General features: G+C 47.9%; 1 protein-coding gene across 2 annotated transcripts in view; it reads left to right on the forward strand.

The window, feature by feature from the left end:
• The first annotated feature begins 284 nt into the window (after positions 1-284).
• Ube2q2 (ubiquitin conjugating enzyme E2 Q2) overlaps positions 285-14,600 on the forward strand; it is a 46,661-nt gene continuing 32,345 nt past the window's right edge. Inside the window, exons 1-2 of one of the 2 annotated variants that reach the window (XM_042697721.1) lie at positions 285-780; positions 11,124-11,225. In XM_042697721.1, coding sequence (XP_042553655.1) covers positions 583-780; positions 11,124-11,225 — 300 coding nt within the window. In that variant the 5' untranslated portion in view covers positions 285-582. Of the gene's footprint in view, positions 781-1,273; positions 1,297-11,123; positions 11,226-14,600 lie in introns of those variants that run through there. The other variant, XM_042697722.1, reaches the window with a different exon arrangement.

Here is a 14,600-nt window from a genome sequence, read left to right on the forward strand (position 1 = left end):
TGCGCGTGCGCGCGCTGGGGAGGAGCTTCGGGCGAGGAGGCGGGGCTCCGCGCGGGGCGGGGCCTCGCGCTCCTCCACACGTGCTCGGCCCTCCTCTCCCCCCGCCCCCTCCCCAGGCCTGGCTCCCGTCCGCCGCGGGGAGGTCATGGGCGAAGGGGGGGGGGCAGAGGGGAGCGGCCGGGCCGGGGATGCGCGCGCACCCAGGGGCGGCGGGCACGCGCCGCGGCGGGCGTTCTGGCGGGCGGGCGCGCGCGCGGAGGGGCGGGGACGAGGGCAGCCCTTTCCCAGGCGAGGGCGAGGACGGGGGCGGCGTCGCGGTCGCCCTTTTAAGCCGCGGGGCCGCCACCTCCCGCCGGTGGAGTCGGTTACAAAGGCAGCCGCGGCTCGCGGAGGCCGCGCGCCCCTCGCCATTTTCCCCAGCCGCGCTCGGACGCGGGCCGTCGTCGTAGCGGGAAAGGCGGAGCCGTGAGAACGCGGCCCCGGGCCGGGCCCCGCGGGGGCGGTCGCGGCTGCGGCCGCCGTGACGGCGACTTCAGGTCAGACGCTTCTCCCCACACCCCTCCTTCCGGAGATGAGGGGAAGATGTCGGTGTCAGGGCTCAAGGCCGAGCTGAAGTTCCTGGCGTCCATCTTCGACAAGAGCCACGAGCGATTCCGCATCGTCAGCTGGAAGCTGGACGAGCTGCACTGCCAGTTCCTGGTGCCGCCGGCGCCGGCGCCGCTCGGCAGCCCGCACCCGCCGCCGCCGCCGCCGCCGCTCACCCTCCACTGCAACATCACGGTGAGGGGGGCCGGGGGCGCCCCGAGTACCCCGCCCGGGGCGCCGCCCCACCCCCATCCCCCGGGCGGGGCGGGGCGGGCGGCCGGTCACGCCCCCTCCCCGCGATTGGCCGGCGCGGGGCCCGGGGGCGGGGCGGGGGCGGGGCGGGGGGGCGGGCGCGGCCCGGGCGTTTTGGCCCCCGGCGGCCCCCGTCCGCGCCCGTTGCCATGGCAGCCCGCAGCCGCGCCTCGGGGACCGCGGAAGCGCCGCGTCCCGAGGCCCCCGAAGGCTCTTTTCCACAGAAGTTTCCCCCGCTCACCCGGCTGTGTCTGAGCTCGCGGCTGCTCTCCGGGCGGGCGCGGGGAGGGCCGCCCTGCCGGCCGTCGGGCCGCGCGGCCCGCGCCGTTCCCCTTTCTCTCGGTGATTTCGCGGTGACCCCGTTTCCCCGTCCCCGCCTCGGCCTCGGGTCGCGCAGTCCAGCGTTATTCTCGTCCGTACTTGTCTGTTCATGTATTTTTAAAGTTGGAGTTCGAGAAGGTACTAACGCCGGAATGCGGCCTGGGGGGGGCGGGAGAGGGGGAGAGGGGGCGCGGGGGAGAGGGGGCGCGGGGGGGGCGGGAGAGGAGGCGCGGGGAAAGGGGGCGCGGGGGGGGGGCGGGAGAGGGGGGCACGGGACGGGGGGGCGGGAGAGGGGGCGCGGGGGGGGGGCGGGAGAGGGGGCGCGGGGGAAAGGGGGCGCGGGGGGGCGGGAGAGGGGGGCACGGGACGGGGGGGGCGGGAGAGGGGGCGCGAGACGAGGGGGGGGCCCTGACCCCTGACCCCGACCCCCTCCCGGAAAGGCCCCGGCGGTGTGCACCCGTGGGGGGGTGGGGGAGTGGGCGGAGGCTGCCAGGTCACCACGACTGACCTGGAAGTCCTCAGCAGGAGGCTCCGGGAGTGAGATGAGCACGGGGCACCCCAGCTCCTGCAGACTTCCAGACTTCTTGCGGGAGACCTGGGCGCGGGGTGCAGGTGGGGGCCAGTTTCATGCAACAAAGCCAGACCACCACCAGGACTATAAGAAAGCTGAAGAGAGCGACTGATTTTGCCTTAGTGGCCGTGTACAGTTTTGGAGAGCTGGAGGAAGGACAGGACCCTTGGGGACACGGAAGCTCCACGAAGTGCACGGTTATTTGTGGGTGGCCGGCACTGCTCAGACTGGAGAAGCTCAGGTTTAGACGGAAGATTTTTCCAAATATGGGAAACCGGAAGTGGTGAGATCGACGTTATCAGCACGGCTAGCCTCAGCGGCTTGCAGGACGATTTTTTTTCTGTTAGAAAATTGGGATGTTAGCTGGGAAAGGTGGCTCTGGTTTAAATGAGAGGGGTCTGAACTGATAGGCAGAAAGCCGCTCAGGTGCATTGGGAAAATGTGTCTACCATCCGGGACTGGAAGCGCTCAAGTGTGGCGTGTAACGTTAGGGTTGTCTGTGTGCTTTCCAGTGGGGGCTGGATGGGGTGGGGTTGTTGCTGTGTTGACTTTTTTTGGTGGGGATTTGAACTCAGGCCTGGACACTGTCCTGTAGTGGATAGACTAGGTGTTTTTGCTCAAGATTAGGTGTTCTACCACTTGAGCCACAGCTCCACCACTACTACTACTCTTCCTCCTCCTCCTCTTCCTCCTCCTCCTCTTCCTCCTCTTCTTCCTCCTCCTGTTCCTCCTCCTCTTTTTCTTCTTCTGCCTAATTAGAGAGAAGAGTCTCTTGTACTTTCCTAGGTGGAGTGGCTTTGAATTGTGATCCTCAGATCTCGGCCTCCTCTGAGTAGCTACGATTACAGGTGTGAGCCACCAGCATCCAGCTTGTGCTGCTGGCATTTCTAATGCCAGGAGTGCAGTCCTGTCAGCGAATCTTTTCACCTGCATGGCCTGCAGTGCTCACTTGAGAACCATGTTGTTGATAGGACCTGCCTCAAAGAAGGATTCCTGGATTAGGAAGGGCAATGATGATGCTGACTTAGATTTGGTAGGGAGTAATGTATGGATGCTGCCTGAAGAAGCTATTAAAATTGAGCTGCTAGTGAATTGTGACAGACATTGTAAGAAGATAATCGTGCTCAGTATGAGGGTGTGCTAACTTTGTTATGGAAAAACATCATCAAGCATGTAATAGTTGAACAAGGGAGAGAAACACTGTGTTCCCAATCTTGTTTGACCCCTGCCCCATCTTGCATTATTCTGAATCAGATCCCACACATATCATTCTTGCTGAGCAGACGACTGTTTTGATGAACTCTTACACAGCTTATTTACGTTGCTTAAAAGGAAAAGAGCAAGGGAAAAAAATGGGGTTGGATTTCAAATACCAGGATCTCCTATGGTATGTGTGTTTTCTTCCCCTTTTCTGTTTTCCGCTGGGTTTTTCTGGGGAAAAAATACTTGTAGCTTATTAAAAGAATGGGTTTCATATCTTCTGTAACTTCTCTTTATACTTGCTAAACCTTGCCTCTCCGTACTTGCTAAGCAGCATCCTCATTCTTGTAACATTTGGAAGGATGGCATCTGGGTCATCCTCAAAAGTCGCTGTGCCCACATGGCTCAGCTTTTCCAAACCAGCTGATTATCCTATGTGGAGTGCCCTCACCCCTCCCTCCCTGTCACCCCAATCTGTCTTTGTGTGGTTGGCTGCCCTGCAAGCTTCCCCTTCCTTCCTCAGTTCTTAACCATTTATTTCTGCTTTGATTATGTTTTCTTATGCTGCGTTAAAACAGAATTAATCTCTCCCTCTCTCCCTCCCCCCTCCCTCCCCCTCTCCCTCCCCCCTCCCTCCCCCTCTCCCTCCCAACCGCCCTCCCTCCTTCTCCTCCTCCCTCTCCCACTAGTGAGTTTGCTCACCATGCCTGGGGCTTGAAATCAGGCCCTGGGAGCTGTACCTGAACCTCTTTGTGCTCAAGGCTAGCACTCTACCACTTGAACCACAGCTCCACTTCTGGCTTTTGTTGGTTAATTGGAGATGAATCTCTTGGACTTTCCTGCAAGGACCAGCTTCAAACCAAGGTCCTCAGATCTCAGCCTCCTGATAGTAGCTGGCATTACAGGCATGAGCAACTGTTGCCTGGACAGAATATCTCTAAGTGTGGTGGTGTTTTTTTTTTGGATTGGTGGCAGGAAAAATATTTTCCTAATTATGTTCTATGCTTTTTATCTGTGACTTCATAAATATTGTTTTGGCTGTATGTCCGGGATAGGGGTGGGGGACGGTTAAGATCTCCAGCATATTTGATAATAGGTTTCTTGTACTTGTTCGTCAGCTGCCCATGGCCTGTCTGTCCATCCTGATCATTGCCTATGGCTCTCAAATGATGTTATAAAACAGAAGGGGCCCTCGACAGAAACAGGGCTCCCCACCTCTGCCGAAGCAGTCACCATTCTAGCTGTAGATCTGAATGGCAGGCTGAACTGCCTTGAAGATAAGCTGCCAGAAAATGGGCCAGAAGTGCAGAAAGTGCTGGCACAGAACCAACCGCGCAGGGTCACTAGGGTTTGATAGCAAGTCTGGGATTTGACTGCATAGGGAAGGCTCAGAAGTGAAGAACAGAACATAGATGTTTCCCAGCCCATGGAATTAAGCTGCTTTCGTCATGCTTTCTAACTTTGTCTTGAACTAGAGTATGAAGTGTTCTTTTTTGACCTCAAGGAGCCTTTCTTTGGTGTTTCGTGATATTGTTTTTCCATTTTTGGTAAACATACCTAATTGCCAGTCAGTGCTAACAGTTGTATGATCACACGCACGCGCGTGCGCATGCGAACACACACACACACACACACACACACACACACACACAGAGCCTGATTCAATAAATGTGCAGCTTATTTTTTACAGCTTTTTTCTTTAGTCCTTTGGAAATGCTTACCACAACCTGGCAACCCCCCTTACTCCTTTTATGGACTTATTGGTAGCTGAGAACACTTGGTGAGGAATTGGGATAAAGAAATCTCTCTCAGAAAGTAAATTAGTTGGCAAATAAAAACTTGATTATTCTTTATGTAATATAAATCACTTTGTGTAGGAGTGACTTTTGGTGGAACAGTTTTGTTTCGCTGATTTCGCTTCATTATATCCAAGAAAGTCTCTTCTGTAATAGGAAGATCCTAAGTCAAAATCTGAGCTGGGCGCTGGTGGCTCATGCCTGTAATCACAGCTGCTGAAAAGGCTAAGATCTGAAGGTTTTAGTTTGAAGCCAGCCCTGGCAGGAAAGTCCATAAAATCTCGGAGGAAGAGATTTAGTCTTCACTTAGTAATTAGGATCTTAAAGGGAATCACTTACTGAGGCTCTTCTCTCCATAAAATAGCAGGAATGGAATAGAAATAACATAGACAATACCACGTGCCCTGCATGAGGGTGTATGTAAGGAAGGCTCTTTGGCAGTAATGCTGTATTCTGCAAATAGTAGAAATAAGATACCAAGTGTTTCCAAAATAAAATGTGCCACACGTGGTTTCATCGTGGTGACACAACATTTTATTTTGGAAATACTTCATAACATATTCTCATGGGCAATCAGGCCATGCTGTTGACGTCTTCAGTTTTGTTTTTCTGGTCTTATGCACTGATGGTGAGCTGATGGCCACTAAAGAGCCTTGTTTGCTCATCCCTCAAGTGGACTTGGGGAAGCCATGGGGGAGACAGTGCTGCCCTTGGGCTCCTGACTTACTTTCTGGCCAGAAGGAACCAGTGTCTTCAGTTATTTGACAAGTGTAGAGCGAGAGTGAAACTCCTCTTGAGTTTGCCCTGCCCTAACTGTACTTGTATGCCCTTTGAAGAAGAGACTTAGCTTTCCCTTGTGTGCATGGTGGTGGTTAGGTTTTTTTTTTTGGTGCTAGTCCTGGGGTCTGAACTCAGGGCCTGGGTGCCGTCCCTGAGTTATTTTTTTAAAAAAATTTTATTGTGCAGATGCTGTACAGAGGGGTTAGAGTTATATGAGTAAAGCAAGGAGTACATTTCTTGTGTAGCATTGTGCTTTTGTTGTTGTTGTTGTTTTTTGCTCAAGGCTGGCCCTCTACCACTTTAAACAGCAGGTCTACTTGTGGCTTTTTGGTGGTTCATTGGAGATAAGAGTCTCATGGACTTTTCTGCCTGGGCCACAGTCCTCAGATCTCAGCCTCCTAAGTAGCTAGGATTGTAAGAATGAGCCGCCAGTGCACAGTTGGATGGTGTCTTTTGTTCAATTTAGATCTGGAAAAGGGTATAAAAGCAGATAAATAGCTAGGGCAGCTAGTGGAGGGGTGAGGCTTTGGAGCGAAATAGTCTCTGCTAGAGAAAAGCATTGCTGAAAGGTAGTTAGTGGGCTGTCTTTTCCTAAGGCCTTTATGACAGTGGTCTGCTGTATCTTCTAATAGATCATTCGGGAAGACAGTTCCTACTGGATCTCTGGAACAGCCTGGGTGCTTGAGTCCTGGCCTCTTGAGTAGCTTCGATTGACTTGAGATGCCTACAAGTGAGCCCTGGTAGCAGGAAACATCTAGTTCCCCTGGCTTCACCCACCTGGCATCTTATCCCTGGGAACGGATGGGTGGGAGTGTTAGTGCTTTTTTAGGTTTTGTGCAGGTCCTGGGGCTTGAACTCAGGCCCTGGGCACTGTCCCTGAGCTTCTTTGATCAAGGCTAATACTATACTGCTTGAGCCACAGCTCCACTTCTAGCTTTTTGGTGATTCATGGGAGCTATTTCCTATCCAGGCTGGCTTTACATTGTGATCCTTTGCTCTCAGCCTCCTGAGTAGTTAGGATTACAGGTGTGAGCCACTTGTACCTGGCTTTTGTTCAGGTATTGTGTTAAGAAAGGAAAGTAGCCCAGTGACCCCTAGGGGAGCTGTGTAGATTGATATAAACAGTGATTGAATAGTTCCCCAAGGAAGAATTTTTGGGCACCAGGCAAGAAGTGGGAAGGTCAGTGGTTTCTGATGTTTCTGGGTTCAGGACTCCTTTAAGAGGGCTGGGCGTGGTACTTCCCATCTGTAATCCTAGCTCTGGGGTAGAAATGGGAGGATTGAGGTCTCAGACCAAAACAAATCAACGAAAGTTAGAGAGGCAGTATTTCAACAAACAGGGTGAGAGCATTTACTCCTCTTACAAGGGAGGCAGAAGCAGAAGGCCCTGAGGCTCACCTTGGGCAAAACCCTATCCAGCCAAAAGGACTAAGGGCATGGTCCAAGCCCTATGACCACCAAAAAAATGTTGAGAGTGTACGCTTTTGTTCTGTCAGGTAAATAACCATGGCTATTTAAATGAATACTTAAAGACATTAAGAATTCATTATGTGAATGTAACGAAACTATAAATGTTTATTTTTTTATTTTCTATTTTTTGCCAGTCCTAGGGCTTGAACTCAGGGCCTGGGCCTTGTGTCTGAGCTGCTGCTTCTGTTTTTTTTTTTTTTTGGTCCATTGTGGGGCTTGAGCTCTGGGCCTGGGCGCTGTCCTTGCACTCTTCAGCTCAAGGCGAGCGCTCTACCACTTGAGCCACAGTGTCACTTGTGGTTTTCTAGTGGTTTGCTGGAGAGAAGAGTCTCACAGACTTTCCTGTCCAGGCTGGCTTTGAACCACGATCCTCAGATCTCAGCCTCCTGAGTAGCAAGGATTACAGGCATGAGCCACCGGCACCTGGCATCCCTGAGTTTCTTTTGCTCCAGGCTAGAGTTATAACACTTGAACGACAGCTTGCCCTTTTCTGTGTTTGTGGTACTGAGGAATCGAACCCAGGGCTTCACTCATGCTAAGCAAGCATGAAGCCCCTTTTGTATGCACAGATGTACATTATTTCCCGAATTTATTTGGTGTCACTCACTTTCTGCATTCAGTATGTTGTATGATACGCTGTTTTTGTCAAAAAATGTGACCCAAATCTGACTGTGCATATACCTGATTGGAAAAAGAAATAATTTAAGAGCTATTTTATATAATTGTAAATATGTTGCTTTTCTACAAAATTATCTACCTGGAAGTACAGCTCTTTCATTCTTGCATGATATTAAATATCATGTATTGGCTATTTGGAAAATATTGGTTCATTATGTTCTTCTAAATGTTGATAAGTTTCACTGTACACATCAAAACATGTCCACCAACATGGACAGTCTCATCAGAATGCCTTTGGGAAGCTTTGGGCTCACACAGACACAAGTGTTCTAAAATTCCTTTCTTTGCTTGAAAAGTTGATTTTTTTTTTTTTTTGGTCCCAGTCCTGAGACTTGAACATGAGGCCTGGGAACTGTCCCTGAGTTTTTGCTCAAAGCTAATGCTCTACCATTTGAGCCACAGCACCATTGCTAGCTGCTTATTTGGAAAAAGGATCTTAGGGATTTTTTGGCCCAGGCTGGCTCTGAATCTCAAACCTCAGATCTCAGCCTCCTGGGTAGCTAGGATTTCAGGCATGAGTCATCCACCAGTGCCTGGCTGAAATGTGAATTTGATTGGCAAAATACACCATTCTTTGCTTTTCTGAATATCTTTTTGAGAAAATATCTGCCCCAACCCAACTTGGAACAATTGTTACCCTCTTCCCAGATAAAAATGATACTCCAGGAGCTAGGTCAGATGAACCCCCCCTACCCTGGGTCACACAAGTGGTTGTTTTTTGTTACTTTGTTTTTTGTCCAGTTTTCTGCAGGTGGAGAATGTTTCATCATTGCAGTGTTAAAAAGATACATTTAAGTATCAACATTAACAAGAAATAACTTTTAGTGCTTGAACACAGACTTTCTCTTTTCTAGCTTACGTGGGTTATACAGGGATTTCATGATTGCACTTCCGCTCATTTGCCAGATATTTCAAACAGCCTCCCTCACCACTCAGTGGGTCTCCCTTTTCCACATCAATAGCTTGCATTGTTCCGTATTCATAGCTGCAAATCATCTATGTGAACTGTATTGATCCTTTCATCCTCCTTGCTAGCTAGCCCAGCCCCTTCCTGCTAGCATCTACCTCCACAGAGTCTACTTCTTACCCATCCCCTGTTGATCCACAATGTTCTTTGAGGTTCTTGTTGCTGTTCTTACATATACGTGCAGTGTATTTCAAGTTGTTCACCCTTGCTGGGTGCTGGTAGCTTACACTTGTACCTACTCAGGGGGCTGAGATCTGAGGATCATGGTTCAAGACCAACTCAGGCAGGAAAAGTCTGTGAGACTCTTATCTCCAATTAACTACTAAAAAGGCAGAAATGGTGCTGAAACCATTTTTGCTCATGGCAAAGCTCAGGGACAGTGCCCAGGCCCTGAGTTCAAGTTCCAGGACCAACACACACACACACACACACACACACACACACACACACCACACCACACCACACCACACACACCACCTCCTACCTTTCTTTCTATCTGCAACAAGTGAACCTTGCCTCAGAGCTTTAACACACCAGTTTCAACCGGCAGGCATTGTGCTTTCACAGGTGGTGGTGGTGTGGGAGGGCTGTAGCCATTTCAAGGCTGGACAGGAGGAGGCTCCGCCTGAGGTCAGTCTCACAGTGTTGTCAGGGTTCATCTCACGTGGTGTTGGTCTGATCTGAGGACCTGTGTTAGCTCTGATTGGCCTTTGTCGTTTCTTCTCCGTAGTGTCGGTAAGCCCTTACAAGGCCCAGGCCCCTGCCTTCCATCAGGGGAGCCACTGAAAGCAGAAGGTGAAAAGCTGCACATGGATGGTGGCAGGCCTGGCCTCTGTCTGTTATTCTTCTAACACTTGATGTTTGAAGTGGAAGACACTTGATGTCTTTTTTTTTTTTTTAAGCTATTACACTGTAAGGCCAAGTGTAATAGTGCATAGCTGTAATCCCAGCTCTTGGGAGGACTCAGAGTTCAAGGCCACCCTAGCCTACAGAGAGCTAGATTCTGACTCTAAACACAAAGCAAAAGCAAAGAAAATAAGTTACATTCTGTGCTTCAGTCAAAGAAGGTAGAGAAAACCATTAGGAATAGTAATTAAATAGCATTATTTTTTCTTTTATAGACAAGGTCTCCCTGTGTTGCCCCAGACTAGCTTGAACTTATGATGCTCCTGCCTCAGCATTTGGGAGGTATTATAGGCGAGTGCCATCCTGCCTGGTTACATGGAATAAACTTTAGACTCATTCCTAGTGGAGGAAAAAACTATCTCAGAGTAGCTTCTGCAGTTACAATATTCAGAAGGCAGGAACAGAGGAACTTACAAGGCTTTAAAGATGTATTCCGTGGCTTTATTATTATTTTTTATAAACATTTTTTTATTGTGAAAATACTGTACAGAGGGGTTACAATTACATGGGCAAGATAATGAGTACATTTCTTATCAAACATTGTAGCTTCCTCCTTTGTTTCCTCTTCCCATCCCTTCGCATCCTTCCCCTGTACCCCCACCATAACGACTTGTACATCTCATTGTTGCAATGGGTCCTCCTGTATCCCTGTTTTAATGATTTGTTTTTTCTCTTCCCCTCCACATATACCAACATCATATATAGTGAAAGCAGGGGTTGTACCATGGGGAAGGGACATACAAAGCAACAAAGACATAATCTTATGAATATGTTAGAAACAATCACAGGAAAGATCTCTCTCTTTTTTTTTTGTCAGTCCTGAGGCTTGAGCTCTAGGCCTGGGAACTGTGAGCAATTCAGCTCAAGGCTCGTGCTCTACCACTTGTGGCTTTATTTTTAAAGTTCAGAGTGAGATGTTCTAAAAGTTTAGAAATGCAACTTCTAAAAATAAATAAATAAATTTGATGCTGGTCCTGAGGCTTGAACTTAGGGCCTGAGCACTGCCCCTGAGCTTCTTTGCTCAAGTCTAGTGCTGTACCACTTGAGTCCCGCTCCACTTCTAGCTTTTTTTTTTTTTTTGCCAGTCATGGGCCCTGAACTCTGGGCCTGGGCACTGTCCCTCAGCTCTTCAGCTTAAGGCTAGTGCTCTACCACTTGAGCCACAGCACCACTTCCAGCTTTTTCTGCTTATGTGATGCTGAGGAATTGAACCCAGGGCCTCATGCATGCAAGGCAAGCACTCTACCACTGAGCCACCTTCCCAGCCCCGGCATTTTGTTTTTTGTTGCTTCATTGGAGATAAGTCTCACAGACTTTCCTGTCCAGGCTGACCTCAAACCGAGATCCTCCGATCTCAGCCTCCTGACTAGCGAGGATTATAGGCAAGAGCCTATAATCTTTGCCAGTGCCTGGCAGCAATTTTAGTTTTGAAAGTCCAAAGAAAGAATTTGGTTTCTCCCTACCTGAGTTTTATTGATACATTTTGCTGGGTTCCACACTTCACCTCGTTATTTAGTGGTTTAGTTATTTCTGGTTTAGTTGCGTGTGCAGATTGGTGTGTCTGTGGGTGAATGTAACATTTCTGTCTCTGTCACAGGAGTCTTACCCATCGTCCTCCCCAATATGGTTTGTGGACTCGGATGACCCAAACCTAACATCAGTTTTGGAACATCTAGAAGATAACAAGAACAACAATTCGGTGAGAAAATAAGCCAAACTATTGTTTTTTCCCTTCTTGTTATATATAAAAATTCATTGTTAAGAGGTAGTATAATCTTAGAGGGGCTAAAAAAGTAGGTGGCTTTTTTTGTTTGTTTTAAAGTTTTTCAAGTTCTGCCTACAACCTGGTGTGTCTCTCTCTTTCTCATGTACACATAGGCATGTACACATGCACGTACACACAGACACACATATAACCTTGATGTAGACTAGGAATTAGGGATCTCTCTTTCCCTGCATTCTGACCATGAAACCAAGCAAGTGTCTCTGCAGAGCCTGTTAGCTAGGGTGGGAGGGAGTGTGGGTGTGGCATGGTACAGTGTTAGTTAGGTGGTGAGGGTCTGTCAGTCTGCAGGCGAGGCTAAAGATGTGGAGGTAGAAGGTTTGCTTATCCATGGGGGAGGGAGGATTACATTCTAAGACCCTCTGTTGATGTCTAAGTCTGTGTTTCCTGTATGCATGCACCTATAGTACTGTTCAGTTTATAAATTAGGTTTAGTAAGAAATCAGCAACAACTACTTATAAAATAGAAACTGAAAGTATGGCCCAAGTGGTAAAGAGCATTTATCTAGCAAGTGTAAGTCCCTGAGCTCAATCCCCAGAACCATCATTTAAAAAAAAAAAAAAGTAATTATAGCAGTATATTGTAACAAAAGTTATTTAAGCCAAGTGCCCGTGGCTTATGCCTGTAATCCCAGCAACTCAGGGGGCTGAGATTTGAGGACTGCGGTTTCAAGCCAGTCCAGCCTGGCTTCTGTGAGGCTCTTAACTCCAACAAACTGCCAAAAGAGCCGGAAGTGGAGTTGAGGCTCATGTGGCAGAGCAAGCAAAAAGATGCTCAGGGACAGTGCTCAGAGTTCAAGCACCAGAACCAACACACATACATGCACACAAAGAGAAAGTTATTTGAAACTAGGAGTGAGTTACTTTTGAAGTTTTCCATTTAACATATCTGGGATTTGGGTAAATAAAACTGTAGAATGTAAAACTAGTATAGGAGGAAGCGACAGCAAAAAGGTATGATTTTCCCACCTTATCAAAATGGAAAAATATTTTTTCTTTGTAAATAAACTTCTAAGTGGGAACTTAGAACCCTAGTAAAATGAGACAAAAAAGAAAGTTGAAATCTCTCATGATTTTTTTACCTCATCTGACCACTTTTGGCTATTCTGTCTTTTTTTTGGTCTTTGCAAATAGAGTATCTATCCTTATGTACGTTTGAATAGTTGTGGTTATATTTAATATAGTATCTTTTTAAGTGTTATCATTGTTATTTCCCATGAAGTCATAAAGTCTTTACCAAGAAGAAAATAATCATTTGATTTGAAGGTAGTGTGATTGTGGAAGTAAAGGAACCAGTTGGAAAAAAGAATTTTTTTTAGTGGTTCTGGAAGTGACCCCATAGCTCATACTTGCTAGGCAAGTGCTCTGCCACTTAGCCACGCCCAAGTCTCCACCCAAACCGTTTTTAAAATGACTTGTTAAAATCTATCTTATACAATACCAGTAGTGTTCCCAATTTCAGGTAGAAAAGAGTATTTTATTGACAATTATAGTAAAAAAAAACAACAACCCAAAACAGCAAACCAACATCTAGGAATAAGCTTAGATGTATACAGTTTTTAATGAGAAAAGTTGTACACTTTTGCTGAAGTGGAATGAAAGACTAGGATTCTAGATTCCTGCATGGGAAACTCCTGTCCTAAGTATGCTCACTTACCTTCCTATTCTCATAGTCATTCAAATGCAATGCAATGTCACCAAAAATCCCACCAGATTTAGTTGTGGAACTTGACAGAATGATTCTAAAGTTTGTTTAGGCTTTTTGTTTTTCTGTTTTTGGTGGTTCTTTTCCTTGTGCTGGGAATTGAATGCCGTGTCATGAACACTTCGGGCAAACACTTTTCACTGAGCTGACCCAGCTCTTTAAAGGAGAGCAAACAGAAATGTAAACAGGCACCTGGCACCAGTGGCTTACACCAGCTAACTACTCAGGAAGCTGAGCTCTGAGGCTCATGTTTGAATTCAGCCTGGGCAAGAAAGACTCTCATTTCCAATTAGCCATCAAAAAGATGAAGTAGAGGTGTGGCTCATATGGTAGAACACCATCCTTAAGCAAAAAAGCTCAGGGACAACACGGAGGCCCTGAGTTGGAACCCCAGGACTATAAACACATGAGGACTCGTGCCACTTGCAGCTTTTCCTGTTTATGTGATACCATGGAATTGAACCCAGGGCTTCATGCATGCTAGGCAAGCACTCTACCACTGAGCCACATTCTCAGCCCACAGATTCTTTTTTTTTTTTAAGTAAAAAGAAAATCAAATAGTTGTATAAAGAAGTTTCAATTCAACATGTCAGTGTATGAACACTATATAAACACATCTGTTCTTATAATCAAGATCAGAAGCAGATCAGTTGTGAGATTCTTTTTAAGGCTGGTATGGAGAGGGGGTGCATGAAAGGAAGAGATAAAAGTCCAACACTCAGAGACGATGGTTGCATCTCAGCAGGGTTACTGGGAGCGTGGGTGCCCTCCTCCTGGTGGTACTGCCCCCTCTTAGGAAGGTGTCTCTGATGACACAGTGATGCTGTTTGTAATAGCAAAAGGATGGGTCACCTTCCAGTGCCTAGAATGCTCCATCAAAAATTCTCATAAAATGCCAGGCACTGGTGGCTCATGCCTGTAATCCTAGTACTCAGGAGGCTGAGAGCTGAGGATCACGGTTCAAAGCCAGCCCGGGCAGGAAAGTCAGTTGAGACTCTTATACCCAATAAACCACTCAGAAAACTGGAAGTGGTGCAGTGGCTCAAGTAGTAGAGTGCCAGCCTTGAGCTGAAGAGTTGAGGGACAGCGCCCAGGCCCAGAGTTCAGGCCCCATGACCGACAAAAAAAAAAAAAAAAATTCTCATAAAGCTGGGTGCTGGTGACTCATGTCTGTGATCCTAGCTACTCATGAAGCTGAGATCTGAGGATTGTGGTTCGAAGTGAGCTCTGGTAGGAAATCCATGAGACTCTTATTCCAATGAACCACTAGGAAACTGGAAGTGGCACTGTGGTTCAAGTGGTAGAACGCTGGCTTTGAGCTAAAGACCTGAGGGACAGTACCCAGGCCGAGAGTTCAAACCCCACAACTGGCAATGAATAAATAAAATTCTCATAAAGGCTGGGCACTAGTGACTCATGCCTGTAATCTTTGCTACTCAGGAGGCTGAGATCTTAGGATTGGGGTTCAAAGCCGGCTCAGGGAGAAAAGCCCCCATGAGATTCTTTATCTCCAATTATCAGAAAACCAGAAGTAGTGATGTGTCTCAAGTGGTAGAGCACTAGCCTTGAGTACAAAGAGGTAGGGA

The sequence above is a fragment of the Dipodomys spectabilis genome, unplaced genomic scaffold (genome assembly GCF_019054845.1).
Source record: "Dipodomys spectabilis isolate Male_0828 unplaced genomic scaffold, ASM1905484v1 ptg000228l, whole genome shotgun sequence".
In the NCBI taxonomy this organism is placed as follows: domain Eukaryota; kingdom Metazoa; phylum Chordata; class Mammalia; order Rodentia; family Heteromyidae; genus Dipodomys; species Dipodomys spectabilis.